Below are 16,239 nucleotides of genomic sequence, written 5' to 3'. Positions count from 1 at the left end.
GCTTTTAGAGTTTAAAAGCAAAGTAAACTCACTTTATCCACCTGCCCTATGACACTTTTCCTTCACATCTTGCATAATTTATCCTGTGGATCCTAACAGCCTATTCATGTTCTGTACCCATTCTTACATTGGTAAACATCTGGGGCGCAATTTACCAGCCGCGTCCCGCCGGAATTGGGATGGGACATGGCCGGTAAATCCCGCGAGAGGCCCCTTCCAGGATTCCCAGGATTCCCGACTGTCGTTGCGCCCCCACAAGATCTAACGAGATCTCGCGAGACATTGCAATCTGTATTTAATCACCTGCTAATGGTCGCATTCCTAGCATTGTTTGGCATCTTTGAATTTGTCTATATATGTGTTTCTGGAACAGACCTCTTCATTCACCTGAGGAAGGAGCAGCGCTCCGAAAGCTAGTGACATCGAAACAAACCTGTTGGACTTTAACCTGGTGTTGTAAGACGTCGTACTATCTACATACTGTGTCAGGAAACTCTCCTGCACACATTGGACAAAAACGGACCCATCTAAAGTACTCGAGTGACATCGAAACAAACCTGTTGGACTTTAACCTGGTGTTGTAAGACTTCGTACTGTGCTCACCCCAGTCCAACGCCGGCATCTCCAGATCATAATGAATGGTGGAGCAGGCTCGAAGGGCCGAATGGCCTCCTCCTATTTTCTATGTCTCTATGTGCCCAGCTGGCATTTTCCCTGTGCTGGGGATCGGGCCCGGGGTGCCCTACCTGTATGAGATAGGTGTGAGGGGGCTTGAGGACCCTTCAATAGGTGAATTGGAAAGTTGGGGAGATCCGGGGGTCACATGTGAGGGCGGGTTGAGAGATCAGGGCTCCATTTATAAATGCGGTCCCGATCTCTTCCTGAACTGGCAAGTGGAGCTCCTCATTGCCCCGCCAAGGCATGAAAAATAACAGAATACCTTTCGATAGTGGGATCGTTCCCGGCGCTACAAGTGCTGGGATCAACCCCACGAAACCCACCCAAAACAACTCTTTTTTTGTTTAATCGGGCCCCTAGTTGCAGTTTTGCTCGGTTCATTAACATATCAAATGGACTAGTTATATTCACACAGCCACTTTGTCCCCATCTTAGTTATCACTCTCATATATTCCCACAGTTTAAAATATATGACCAGAACATAACCCACAGAAAATATTCCAATTTCTTGGATTTCCCTGATAATTTCGCGACACTAAGGCATAATTCAAGATTCCATTAGAAAGTTCTCTATAATGTTAAAACAAATAAGTCCCCAGGGTTTAATACTGACAGACTTCCAAATACATTAATTTATGTCACAGCATTTTTATTTTGCTGAAGCTACAATTGTATATTTTCCTCATATTGGACAACTGACCCTGGATTTAAGGGAACTACAAAGATTGCTAATGCGCAAAGGAGTTTAGAAGAATTGACATTAACATCTCCACTTCTTGTTGAAACATCTTTATACTGATTTTGTCATTTTGCATCGTTATTAGGTTTTGTAGTGTACAAGTATTTGGAGGATACAAAACATTGCGATATTCCTGTTTAACAATAAATTAATTCAATTCTTTTGTGAATTGGAAAATTAGGAGTCTTCATCTACAGCCGTAGAACAGCTATAGCCATCTATAGCAATAAACATATTTAATTAACATCATCAATTGCATACCACAGTGATGTCTACTTGCAACATTCACTCAGAATTTGCTCTTTATGGGCTTGTATTTAGCAATCTTTAAATCCCTTTAATCCAGGGTCAGTTGTTCAATAGTTTGGGCCAATTCCAATTCCCGATCTGTATTTAAGCTTTTGTAATCAGTGATAACATTTTACCACCATTGAAAAGGGCATTTATCTGAGTTGAAAAATGCCATCTCTACAAAATGTTTATGTTATTGTATGTATCTGTTCGTTTGAAACTTAGTATATGGCTTAAATAAGAATTGGACTGCCAATACAGGTAACTCTTATCGTACTGACTAATGGCTTTGTACTAAGAAAGCATTACTGCTAATGAAGTCTGTAACAAAGTGATAATTAAATCAGAGTAATTTGCAGACTGAATGGGTCTGAAAACATCTCAATTCACAAGTACAAGAAAATGAATAAGGCTTTTGTGAAAACAGCACAGCATAAAAATAACCCACACTCCGATACTCCAATGGCAACTAAAAATTGTACACACAAATTCTGTGTTGGAAAATAAACAAAGGCAATTGACAATTGGGACCACCTTCTTACAGTTTCTTAATGTTCTACAACATGTAATTTGTAGTGGTTGTGAGCTAGATAAGTCTAGTGGGTTAAATCTTCAGTTTCTTTCAAGTTATATCAACAGAATAAGAAACGGCCTGATGTAGATTTATTGCAGCCCATAGTACTGACGTGAAATGACTTTTTTGTGCAGTGATTATATATTGGGCTGGATTCCCCATTTAGGAGACAAACGGAGAAACCCGCCTGAAGTGTTACTGTGCGTAATTCATGTTCCCACTGTGGGCGCTGTTTTCACAACATTCAGGAGATGCAAATAGGCCAGCACTCTGCTGATGTGAATTGCAAGCAATTCCCAGCCTTGCTGGCAGCTGGAATTTGTGTTAAAGAGACAGATAAGCTGGAGATGGTGCAGATTTTGGGAGTCTGAAGTGGACCGACTGCTCAATATCATTGAAGAAACGAGGGACACCCTCTTCCCCAAGGTGGGGAGGAGAACCAGGCCACCCCCTCCCCACCCCGTCCCCGGATCAGTGCCTGGGAGGAGATGGCAGAGGCAGTCAGTGATACCAGCATCATTATGATATTCCCCTGTTTCCTCTGCTGTTGGCTGTGCTTCTGAGGAGTGACAGCAGCTGGTGAGCCCGGTGATTGAGCATGTCCACGTCCATCCGATTGATGACACTGCTGGAGTATGAGGGTTCCAGAGGGGCGGGCTAGGTGGGTTCCCAGATGACCAGAGGCTCTCTGAGCATTTACAAGATACAGTCAGCAGTGTGAACAACCAGGGGCCTGTAAGTTGCACCTGCAGTCCAGGCAGTCCGTCCCCCCCCCCCCCCCCCCCCGGTCCCCCCCCGTCCCCCAGCAAGCCTGACAAGTTTTGAGAGTTTTTTTACCTTCTCGTTCCCCTTCATGCCATCGTGCCCAGGCTTCGCTTGTAAACTCTTGCACCAATTCACACCCGTGTGACTCCCGTCTGAGAGGGGTGAAGCATCGCGGAAGGGTGGAGTGTGTGGTGCCTAACCCACTAATTGCATTCATATCCATGCAAATGATGGATTTGCATGGGGTCAATGGCACCGGGGGCAAATTCGCAGCAGCGCACACACGCTCACGGATTTCCTGACGCGTGGGCGTGGCCATAATGGGAAACCCTATCGGCCGGCCTCCGGGATGGAGGATCCTGCTGCCAACAGGGCACGCCATGCCAGTAAATGGGTCTGGCGGGACGGAGAAACCCATCCCCGATTTTTGCCCCACCCAGCATTCTCCATCCAATCGAGATTCTCACTTCCAGCATCGGGAAGCAGAGAATCAAGCCCATTGTCTCAATTTCAATACTATGAAGGACTATGAAAAGCAGGTACCGCTGCTGTATTGGGTAAAATATATGTTCAGTGATCACATTCAAGTGCGAAACATTGTTCTTAGACATGGATATGCACATTTATATGTTACATAATTATTTTTAAGCATCTCACATGAATTCATTTCTTAAAATATTGAATGAAAGGCGGCACGGTGATGCAATAGTTAGCATTGCTACCTCATGGCGCTGAGCACCCGGGTTTGAACCCAGCCCCGGGTCACTGTCTGTATGGAGTTTGCACATTCTCCCCATGTCTGCGTGGGACTCCCCATCACAGCCTAAAAAGATGTGCAGGGTAGGTGGATTGGCCATACTAAATTGCCCCTTAGTTGGAAAACAATTTTTAAAAGTTAAAATAATATATTTAATGAAATAGCTTTTAAATAGTTTTCAGGAAGTTTAATTCTCTGGGCTGATATTTCCACTAGGCAGTGCGACTTTGACACTCAGCCCATTTAGGGGTCTTAAGTCACCAACACATCCTGCTCTACAACCTTCCGGGAGGTGATCTGCTAATTATGGACAGCAGGCAGGCTCCCGAAGCTGCAGACCTAATCAGATGACCTGTGTTATAACCCTACAGGAGGCCACAGGGATCTGCAACCTCAGAATCCCTGTGGCCTCACCTGAGTATGATCTACCCAGATGAGGGGGGTGGAGCTACCCCCGTAAACCAGAGACTGATGGGATATAAATACCCCGGCCCAAGTGTGGGCCAGGCGCTGGAAACTCTTCCGGGATTAGGAGGTGTAAATACATAAGGAAATAAATCTTAACTTTTTTTACAGTTGTCGCTTCCGACTGGTTGCTTACCTGAGACTTTATAGCCTGCAGAAATGTCAGGCAGCAGCTCCACCGGGTGAGGCCAGTGCTGCCAAGGTAGACAGGCAAGCACAAGGGCTACTCAACATGGGGTACTCACAGTTGCCTGCATAGAAGTGATTAGATTGAGACCCAACATTGGAAGGGCACTCAGGGCGGAGGGGAATCTGACCGCAGGCCTATACACTGATGAGTTAAAGCCTTTGCTCCTCATGATGCTGTCATTGGGACATGGAGCCTCTGGCTTTGAAAAAAAACCTTGACCTGCTGCTGTGAGCTGAGCTGGGTAATATACCCAGAAGTGAGAATCAGTCAGGGAGCTATCCTGACTGCTGATACTCCCGACTCCTCACTATATTCCTTCATCTCCCGCCTCAAACCATGTTAGATATGGCCAGGAAAACTTGGCCCATCTTGTTATTATGCCTGCCGATCTCTTCAAAGAGAGTGCAAATTGAAAAGAAGCCTATGCAATAAACTTTAAGCCAGAATTCTATGGTTCGCTTGTCCTTAGACCATTTGAATTCATTTGTGGCCACTTAGAAGCTTCTTCCACTCCCACTGCTGCCAGCAGAAACATTGAAATTAGAGAAGACCACTCAGCCCCTCAAATATTTTCAGTGAGATGATAGCTGGTCTGTAGCTTAATTTTATCCACCCACCTTGGTCCATATCCCTAATACCCTCAACAAAATCTGTTGATCTCAGATTTTAAATGATCCCAACTTTTACAAAGGGTGGTGATGAGGTGATGCTTGACCAAATCCATCAAACAAAGTCAAGGGTACTCCTGTAAACTCAGGATGTTTGGCCTTTGACTCAATGCTGCAAAGTTACAACTCCGTGTCCAAGGACCATGTGATTTATATCTCTTCTGTTGGGGCTGATTTTTTTCTCTCCAATTGTCCAGTGAAGTGACATGCAATTATGAGGCTTTCTGAAAATGTCTGAAATCGTCTTGCAGGGTCTTTAGGAATTATAACTTCTGCTACCTAATTGTGAAACCTTAGTTACAATGATTATGGCCCTGCCTCATTCCTTATCAAATAGCCTACAAAATAAGAAAAAAGTGTATGTGGGGGAATGGGAAGAAATTACAAAAATACATGATACACATTTTTAGAAATACCTATCTCCCCATGATTTATTTTTTGTTAACTTTCTACTTTTTATAGTGACCAGTGCTCACTCGCCCTCCTTAGCTGTTGACTTTAACACAGAGCTGTATCATTCCAGTTTCCCCTAGTTTTGATCCACAACTTTCAATTTCTACTCACAGCTACTTGCATTCTCCTGTCCGGTGATCTCCAAACAGTGCTCTACATGGACATGCCTGAGTGCAGGAGAGTATTTTTATTGAGGATATACTCTGGTCAAGGAAAAAGTTTTGTTGATAAAATTGACTTTCTCTGAGATGAATTGATTGTTGCTTAGAAATTCTTGTTGTCCTTAGAGCGTAGTATCATTTATCGACGACAACTCATTGGCTCCTTGTTTGATTGAGTCAACAATGATTATGTTGAAATAAAGTGGCTCAGATAAACTGAGACAACTTTTAGAAATATAAAAGACACTGGCAGACTTCTGAAAGACTTGCTGGATTGCCATAGCTTTGATTGGATCTCCTATGTATTTCCACAAGGTGCACACACAAACATATTTGCAGACACAGATGTATGATTTACAACACATTTCACTGTTGGTTATATTAATATTTCAACACTAGCCCATTGATGGCAGGGTTGATGGTGAAGCATTACTGGAGTAGAATGTAACAATGTCATTATCAGACTCAGATGCCCTTCAATTAATAAATCATTATCTGTCTTTATTAATGTAGTAATACACTTGGGAAGTAAGTGAATTCATTAAGTACCACCTCACATAAAATTTACAGCTTGGTGAGCTATTTATAATTTCCGACAATGGCATTGAATCTCTGCAGTGTTAAGTTAAAAGTTATTGTGTGTTGACTCATGAGCCATCATAAATCATTTTAAATGACAATCTGAAGATAGCAATTTATGGGATATGCATAATTGTACAAAGAACTGTTCAGCATTGTTGCGACACTATTATTGCAAGAAAACCTTTGTAAGCATAATATGTAATAAACCTAAAAGTATATTTTTTTATCAAGCTGTGAATTTTTATTAAAATTAAGTACATACGTCGTACGTTGACAGATTTTATTCAGAGGAGCAGAAATAAGTGCACAGTGATGTTGAACCTGGGAAAATAATTCAGACCCAAAATTTGTGAAAGTGCAGTGTTGATAAGTATTATTATAAGAAGGACTGTATGCTGTGAATGCTCATAAGCCTTTATATATCTATCAAAGTTTTCATATGCAGGAAAGAGAAGCTACAACATGCACAGTACTCAGAACAAATATACTTTCCCGTGATCTCCCACTGTCATAGCATAATGTCCGAGGACTCACCACCAACGTGGACCATATCTACTTTTCTAAGTCCTTTTCAATAAAGAAAATAAATACTTCCATTTATACAGCATCTTTCCTGATCTCAGGGCATCACGTAGCACTTTACAGCCAATTGAGTACTTTTTGATGTGTAGTCACTGCTGCAATTATGGAAATGTGACAGCTAATTTGCGCACAGCAATCATATGCAAACAGTAATGTGAAAATCTGTTGTTTGGTGATGTTGATTGAGGGACAAATATTGGCCAAGACACCAAGCAGAACTCACCTACTTATCTCCAAAAATAGTACCATGGGGTAATTTATGTCCACTTGATTGGGCTGACAGAGCCTTACTTTTTTACTCGAAGAGTAAATTTAACTCTTATTCTGTTAATGAATAGCATTTCACATGTTGCATTAACATCTAAATGGTGTTTTTTACACATCCGCCCCCCCACCCGCCCCTAAACATCAACAGCACATGAGGACATACATTGGAATGCCCATCCATACTTCCATGTGTGAAAATCTACACTCGGTAACTTTCAAAAGGCACATATTTTCATACACCTGACAAGTGACTTATTTTCAGCAATTTCTGTTCCTTTTAGTTATGTAAACCCGAGTGTCACCAATTTGTCTTTCCCCTATCATTAAAGTTCGAATAACTTCAATAACTTTAATCTTGATTTGTACCCACATGCGGAAAATTCGATTCAGGTTCATTGTAAAACATACAATGAGACATATTGTAAAACATTTATGCATTTAACTTAATGTGTAATTATGAAAATATTTCATGGTACCTCTATTCATGCTGATACAGATATTTTCATTAGATTATTTTTCCAAAATGAAGACGATTTTGCATCCATGCATTGATTCTTTAATGCTTCTGCTATTGGTCTTCACTGAACTTTCTCTGTGCCTTTTGTTAGCAAGTTCAATTACTCACTAAAAATAATTATGCACTGTGCTATCAACTCATTTCTTGGGCCGGGGCGGCACGTGGTACAGTGGTTAGCACTGGGACTGCGGCGCAGAGGACCCGGGTTTGAATCCTGGCCCTGGGTCACTGTCCGTGTGGAGTTTGCACATTCTCCCCATGTCTGCGTGGGTTTCATCCCCACAACCCAAAGATGCACAGGTTCGGTGGATTGGCCACGCTAAATTGCCCCTTAATTGGAAAAAAAAATTAATTGGGTACTCTAACTTTATAAAAACAAACTCAGTTCTTGGGCTCGCATTTGTCCTTATATCACCTTAAATATCAAATCCTTAGTCACGCTTTTACCAAGCCACATAAGCAATTTCTTTCCAGACATTAGCTTCTTCTTTACCTATGTGACAATTGATGGACTTAGAAACTTTTCTGAGGTACAGAAGGAGCCATTCAATTTCTCTTGATTATGCCATGTATCAGTCAGTTTAACTGGCTCTGAATTGAACAGAAAGAGATATCCTGGGGCAGCACAGTGAGACAAAGAATGACACTGTTGCAAGGAAAGATGGTACATAAGTGTGAAATTCATACCATTACTGAAAGATTTAGAAAGAAATTTGTAACAAATCAACTCAGAAAAAAATGCAAGCTTTTGATTGTTTCCTGGAAAATAAAAACACAAACATAGCTGCGGCAGATTTTCCATGTTAGAATTTAGCATAAAGGATCACCCACTCGGAGTGTGGGGAAGAAAGTTGCAAGGTTTGCATGCCCACAATTGGTATCCAGTTGTAAATTCTTTAAAGTTAAGCCAACAAGACTTTCTAATAAAAGTGTTTTTTGTTTAGGCAGGAGGCAAGCATTACCATCCAACTTGTGCGAGGTGTGTCAGATGTCACCAGATGTTCACAGAGGGAGAAGAAATGTACCTAACAGGTATGTCAGGCTTATGCTGAAATACATGGGAGTGTACATCAAAGAAACAGGCTGTTGAGCCAAGTTTGGCCAAATCAAACATATTCTTTAAGCCGCCATGCTGAATGAAAAAACGCACAATATCCTTTAAGACCCAATAAAGCACCAGATCTTTTTGCTTCAGAGCCAAAAGAAATACAAAGCTAGAATTTATGAAGTAATATGTTTTTAGGAAATTCCAAAAAAGTGGAACAATGTACTGAATAAAATATACTATGTTACAGAAAGCCAAAGATATTTGAGTTTACAGTGGCTTTGATGTTTTTGCTTTCAGTTGAAGCATATTGAGTTTTATACATTGGCTGGTGGACCCCATTAACATTTTCTCAATGGGTTGTGAGCACCAAATAGCCTGGCTTCTGTAACTATTTGGCCCGGGGATGTGGAAAATTAGCTGGCTACACCCCACTGCCAGCCAAATGTACAAAGCCGGGTGGGAGGGTGAGCTGTGAGGAGGATGTTTCAGTGTAGAATTGGACAAGCTGAATGAGTGGGCAAATGCATGGCAGATGCAGTATAATGTGGCTAAACGTGAGGTTATCCACTTTGGATGCAAAAACAGGAAGGCACATTATTATCTGAATGGCTATAGATTGGGAGAGGGGAATGTGTAACGAGACCTGGGTGTCCTTGTACAACTGAAAGTAAGCATGCAGGTGTAGTAGATGGTGAAGAAGGCAAATGTTATGTTAGCCTTCACAGCAAAAATTAGAATACAGGAGTAGGGATGTCTTGTTACAGTTATACAGGGCCCTGGTGAGACCACACCTTGAATATTGTGTGCAGTTTTCGTCTCCTTATCTGAGGAAGGGTGTTCTTATTATAGATGGAGTGCAGCGAAGGTTTACCAGGCTGATTCCTGAAATAGCAGGACTGATGTGTGAGGTAAGATTGAGTCGGTCAGGATTATGGGCGGGATTCTCCGACCCCCCCGCCAGGTCGGAGAGTTGCTGGGGGCTGGCGTGAACCCCGCCCCCGCCGGTTGCCGAATTCTCTGGCACCGGATATTCGGCGGGGGCGGGAATCGCGCCGCGCCAGTTGGCGGGCCACTCCCGGCGATTCTCTGGCCCGGATGGGCCGAAGTCCTGCTGCTGGAATGCCTGTCCCGCCGGCGTGGATTAAACCACCTCTCTTACCGGCGGGACAAGGCGGCGCGGGCGGGCTCCGGGGTCCTGGGGGGGAGGCGCGGGGCAATCTGGCCCCGGGGGGTGCCCCCACGGTGGCCTGGCCCGCGATCGGGGCCCACCGATCCGCGGGTGGGCCTGTGCCGTGGGGCACTCTTTTCCTTCCGCCTTCGCCACGGTCTCCACCATGGCGGAGGCGGAAGAGACCCCCTCCACTGCGCATGTGTGGGGATGCGGTGAGCGGCCGCTGACGCTCCCGTGCATGCGCCGCCCGGCAAAGTCATTTCCGCGCCAGCTGGCAGGGCACCAAAGGCCTTTCCCGCCAGCTGGTGGGGCGGAAATCAGTCCTGCACGGGCCTAGCCCCTCAAGGTTAGGGCTAGGCCGTTCAAGATGCAGAGGATTCCGCACCTTCGGGGCGGCGCGATGCCGGACTGATTCGCACCGTTTTTGCCGCCGGTCGGCGGACATCACGCCGGTTGCGGAGAACTCCGCCCTATATACTTGAGTTTGGAAGAATAAGGTGGAGAATCTCACAGAAACCCATAAAATTCCAACAGGAATTGACGAGATTGATGCAGGAAGGATGTTCCTGATGGCGGGTGAGTCCAGAACCAGGGTTACAGGGTAAACCATTTGGGAGAAATTTCTTCATCCAGAGAGAGGTCAGTCTGTGGAATTCTCTACCACAGAAAGCACTTGAGGCCAAAACAGTGTGGGCTTGATTTGATGGCCTCGTGGGGCCAGACATGATGACGCAACGAACCATTGGATCTTGCGAGATTTAACGAGATCTCGCAAGACATCGCAATCTGGATTTCGCCTTCACTAGCTCATTTAACTATATCTGCGCTGTATTCTCCTGGGGCCCAGGAACTAACGGCCTCTCTGCGAGATCTCGCCATGGCGCAGTTTAGCACTGGTCCACACAAGCATGCAACAAGCGTAATGGCACCAGAGTATGGTCTCCCAGGCAACTGGAGATCCCTGGGCAGCCGGACTCTAGCCAGGGTGCCTGAGTGGCACTACCAGACTGTCAGTGGCACTGCCAGGGTGCCAGGCTGGCAATGGCAAGGTGTCTGGGTGCCAGGTTGCCAATGCCAGGGGTTGGTCCGTGGGTGTCTTCACCTAAAGAGGTGGTTTGAGGAGGAGCCTAAGAGGTAAGTGAGGTGCAGTGGGGGGGGTCCGGAAGCTGCGGTGGGGTGGCTGAGGGGAGGTCGATAGATTAGGGCGGCATTTAAAAATGGCACCCTGAACTGCGAATACTCTTCCTGGACTGGCGAGCTGAGTGCAGAAAATGAACGTAAGCGCGGCCTCAGTGGAGTGTTCCTCGCTGAAGCCAAAATAATGGTGAAATAACGGCGTTACTCTCGGCGTTGCGGTGCCAAGAAACACCCAGAACGGGGCTCTGTTTTTCTCCCGTTAAATTGCGTACCGTATGTTTTCAAGAAGGAGTTAGTAATAGTTCTTGAGAATGGAGGGATCAAAGGATATGGGGGGAAAGCGGGAACAGGTTACTGAGTTGGATGATCAGCCATGATCATAATGAATGGTGGAACAGGCTTGAAGGGCTGAATGTCCTACTCTTGACCCTATTTTCCATGTTTCAGCCACTGGTTACGGTCCAGTCTATTTGGGGTGGTGGGAGGGGAGAGTGAATAAAGGACAATCTGTTCCAAGGCCTGGAGGAGCCTCTCAGCACCCGGAGAAAATGGGACTGGCGTGGCCAGAGCATGCTTCGCCCTTTGTTTCTTGAACACTACAGTCAATGGCCTACAACAAGCAAAGCGGTGCTGGATTCCATTTAAAGTCTCAGCAGCGAATTGATTGCAGCAGACAAATGGTTCACAAGATCCCCACCAGATTTGTAACTGCCAGTCATCTGTTTTGCATGTGACAAACAGACGGCTAACAGTTGATGTTCTCACACATTGTGATAATTCACCAGATAGATGGAGAATTTCACCGGGATTTTCTGCCCCGCGATGCTAGAATCGAGAGCGGGCGGAGAATCAGGCATCCGGTCGAAATTGAGGTTCGTGCCAGGCACTAAATCGACCGCTATGCTCCGGCCCCCTGCTGGTGGCGGGATCGGGGTACACATCCACGCACAAGTGGGAGGAAGCTGATAGATGCAAATGGGTCCTAATGACCCACGTACATCCACTTAATGGACCGGGCAGCAAAGTCTTCGGGCCCCCCGTGATTCGCCGGGCCGGGAATCACGTGGGCAGGTTTCACAATAAGTATTACCAAATATGTACCTGACGTGGTGAACCTCGCGGTGGGCCGAGGGGGTAACTCCTTAAGGAACCCTCCCAGGGTCCCCCTAAATAGGGAGACCCCCCCCCACCCCACCCCGAGGACCCCCTAACTAAAAGGACCCCCACAGAGATCCCTTAACTAAAGGGACCCCCTACGGAGATCCCCGAAGTAAAGGAAGCCTGTCCCCACAGAACCCCAGAAAAAAAACCCTGTCTGGAAGCTGGAGAGCAGTCCAGACAGGGACAGTGACAAAAATCAATGTTGTAACACTCATCTGGACATACACCTGCAGGCTCAGATGGAGGATGCACCAAGTGCCTATTCCTGGAAAGAGAAAAGCATTGAGCTATGTTTAAATCCCTCACACCTCCCTACAAACCATTCATTCATTTCGCTTAGTGGGCTGTGATTGATAGCTTCCTTAAACACAGGTGTCAGCTTGGCTTCATTCAACTTTGTTTATGGATGAGTAGCTCTAAGTGCTGTAACCACAATGTACAAATATCAAACCACATCAAAAAGAGTTAAGTGCATTCTATTCACCTGCTCTCTAGCTTCCAGCCAGGGGTCTGTGGGAGTTGATCCCTTTAGTTCGGGGAGTCTCTAGTGGGGTCCTTTAGTTAGGTGGTCTCTGGGGGGACCCTTTTGTTGGATTGGATTTGTTTATTGTCATGTGTACCGAGGTACAGTGACAAGTATTTTTCTGTGAGCAGTTCAAACAGATCATTTAGAACATGAAAAGAAAAGAAAAGAAAAAGAAAATACATAACAGGGCAACACAAGGTCCACAATGTAAATACATACACACCGGCATTGGGTGAAGCATATAGGAGTGTAGTATTAATCAGGTCAGTCCATAAGAGGGTCGTTTAGGAGTCTGGTAACAGCGGGGAAGAAGCTGTTCTGAATCTGTTCGTGCGTGTTCTCAGACTTTTGTATCTCCTGCCTGATGGAAGAATTTGGAAGAGTGAGTCAGCCGGGTGGGAGGGGTCTTTAATTATGCTGCCCGTTTTCCCCAGGCAGTGGGAGGTGTATATAGAGTCAATTCATGGGAGGCAGTTTTGTGTGAAGGACTGGACCGTGTTCACGACTCTCTGAAGTTTCTTGTGGTCTTGGGCCGAGCAGTTGCCATACCAGGTTAGCTAGGAGGTCTCTGGGGAGTGTCCCATAGTTAGGGATCTCTGTGGGGTCCCTTTAGTTAAGGAGTCTCTGAGGGGGGTCTCTCTATTTAGGGGGTCCCCCTGTATCGGTGGTCCCTGGGGGTGACTCCCTCTTTAGGGGGTCCCTGGGGGATCATCCTATTTAGGGAGTCCCTGGGGGGCGGGCCGGCCAGGTCACACCCTTACTTGGGGGAAGGGGGTAACGCTGAAAATCCGAGGGTGGGAGGCTGCTTTGCAGGGTGGAGGGGCTGCTGTGCAATGTGAGGCGGGTGGAGGGTGATGGCCAGCTGCTGGACCTCGCTATTGGGCCACCCACTCAAAATGGCGGGTGATTGTGAAATTCTCTCGGGAACGCCTCTTATTCCTCACCATGCATAAATTTGTATGGCAAAGAATATTGAATTGCCAGTGGGAGCGCAAATCAGTTCCAAATCACCTCTGGCAGGACAACATAGTCTTCCAAACAGAGAATCCTGCCCATTGCCTCAATTCTGAGTGTTCCCTTTTTTAAATTCATGTCACATAACATCAGTGCTATAACAAACCAGGACAAAAAGTAATAGCTAGATCAAGACATTTCAAAAGTAAAATCATGTTTGACATCCATTTAATTTGAGGAACCGACAACATGTGGTAATGCTAACTGGACTAGTAATTCAGCGGCACAAAATAATAATGCTCTGGAGACAAAAGTTCACAGGGAAAATAAAATTAATAAATCTGCAAAAAAATGCTGGCCGCTTTAATAACAATTATCAAAACTACTGAATCATTAATATCCTTCTAGGAAGCCAAGCTTGGGCAGCATGGTAGCACAGTGGTTAGCACTGTGGCTTCACAGCGCCAGCGGTCCCAGGTTCGATTCCCCGCTGGGTCACTGTCTGTGAGGAGTCTGCACGTTCTCCCCGTGTTTGCGTGGATTTCCTCCGGGTGCTCCGGTTTCCTCCCACAGTCCAAAGACGTGGAGGTTAGGTGGATTGGACATGCTAAATTGCCGTTCGTGTCCAAAAAAGGTTAGGAGGGGTTATTGGGTTACGGGATAGGGTGGAAGTGAGGACTTAAAGTGGGTAGATGCAGACCCGATGGGCCAAATTGCCTCATTCTGCACTGTAGGTTCTATGTTACCTGAACTTCCCTACATGTGACTCCAGGTCCACACCAATGTGGTTGATTTTGAACTGCCCTCTGAAATAGTTTAGCAAACCATCCAGTTGAAGGTGGCTCACTCACCACCACCTGCTCAAGGACATTTGAAGTTGGCCTTCCCAACAATGCTCATCTCACAAGAAAGAATTTATAAAAATCCACTCTTCTCTGCTTTCCACCACCTAGCTTGCTATATCCACAGCACAGTCTTCCAGATGAATGCTGATAAGCTCCTTAGATAAGCATACTACAGTAATTCAAAAGAATCACAAGACAGAGTTGGTTCTTTGGCCAATTTAATTTCATGCACTCACTATGTTTTGATGATTTTGTTTGAGGGGTAAATGTGGGTGAGAACAAACCATAAGAACACTTCCCCCCTCCTCTCACCCCACTGTTGTTCTTTTGAATAATGCTACTGGATCGTTTGTATACCTCCAAGTAGAACCGCCTTGGTTTACACATTTCTGACAAATTAGTAATTCCCCAGTATTGCACTGAAGAATGAGCCTGGCGTATATGTTAAAATCCTGCAGTGGAGCTTGAATGCATAATTTCTAATGCAGAAGCGGACACAGAGCTGAGAAAGTCAGTGTGTCCCATAGAATGCTGTGTGTTCAAACTTTAAGAGCTCTAAGCAGTATGATGTTACAAAGTGATCAGCTAAACTATCCAAATCAATATTGGGAGTATTCTGTCTGATTTGTTAAAGAACCTTGCATCATTGTTCTCTAATGTACAGTAGCATTAGCATGATATTATCTGCAACAGTGTTTAATTACTGTGCATATACATTCCATGTTTGAAAGGAAAACAATATTTTTACTATTGGATGTTATCTAGGAAGATTTACTCCCTTCCCAAGGAAATTTTACACAAGGCCCTTCTCAGATTTCTTCTGAATGGCAATCTAGGAGCTGATTGATAAATGCAGTTTCATCACATTTACTTTTGGGTTGGTTGCAATTCTTTCAAAAAGTCAAGGGCAAATCCCAGATAAGAACAGGCATGGGTGATTAAGAGCTGTGTGAATCACACTGGGGTAGATTCTTGTGTTCACCAGCCAGACCATAATCAGAAAAGTGGTAAAAAGGAGATAGATGTGGTGGCTGAAGACCAATCATCTCAGTCCCCAGGACATTACTGCAGGCGTTTTTCAGGGCAGTGTGCTCGGCCTAACCATCTTTAGCTCCTTCATCAAAGGTCTTCCCTCCATCACAACACCAAAAATATGAATGTTTGCTGATGATTGCACAGTTCCATTTGCAGCTCCTCAGATACTAAAGCTGTCTCAGCCTTAATATAACAAGTTTTGAATAACATTCAGGCTTGGGCTGACAAGTGACATTCATACCACACAAGTTCCAGACAAGGACCATCTCCAACAAGTGAGAATTTAACCATCTCTCCTTTGCCATTCAATGGCATTACCATTACTGAATTCCTCGCCATCAACCTACTGGGATTTATCATTTAAATTTAACCTGACCAGTCATATAAACACTGTCTACAAGAGCAGGTTACAGGTTGGGAATTCTGCAGCAAATAACTCACCTACTGACTCCCTAAAGTTTTTCCTACAGCACGGTAGCATTGTGGATAGCACAATTGCTTCACAGCTCCAGGGTCCCAGGTTCGATTCCGGCTTGGGTCACTGTCTGTGCGGAGTCTGCACATCCTCCCCGTGTGTGCGTGGGTTTCCTCCGGGTGCTCCGGTTTCCTCCCACAGTCCAAAGATGTGCAGGTTAGGTGGATTGGCCATGATAAATTGCCCTTAGTGTTCAAA

At 45.1% G+C, this 16,239-nt stretch overlaps 1 protein-coding gene across 6 annotated transcripts in view; it reads left to right on the top strand.

Annotated features, from left to right (window-relative positions):
• The window catches only part of ablim3 (actin binding LIM protein family, member 3), a 514,512-nt gene that overhangs the window by 358,353 nt on the left and 139,920 nt on the right, over window positions 1–16,239 (top strand). For all 6 annotated transcript variants that reach the window (XR_011948320.1, XR_011948319.1, XR_011948323.1 and 3 more), the window contains exon 7: window positions 8,634–8,721. Coding sequence is in view for 1 of the 6 variants with exons in the window: in XM_072512118.1 (XP_072368219.1) it covers window positions 8,634–8,721 (88 nt within the window). In the remaining 5 variants the exon portion in view is untranslated. The remainder of the gene's footprint in view (window positions 1–8,633; window positions 8,722–16,239) is intronic.

This window comes from Scyliorhinus torazame, chromosome 7 (assembly GCF_047496885.1).
Source record: "Scyliorhinus torazame isolate Kashiwa2021f chromosome 7, sScyTor2.1, whole genome shotgun sequence".
Lineage (NCBI taxonomy): Eukaryota > Metazoa > Chordata > Chondrichthyes > Carcharhiniformes > Scyliorhinidae > Scyliorhinus > Scyliorhinus torazame.
Note: the sequence above shows the minus strand (reverse complement) of the source record. Positions and strands in the feature narration are given on the sequence as shown.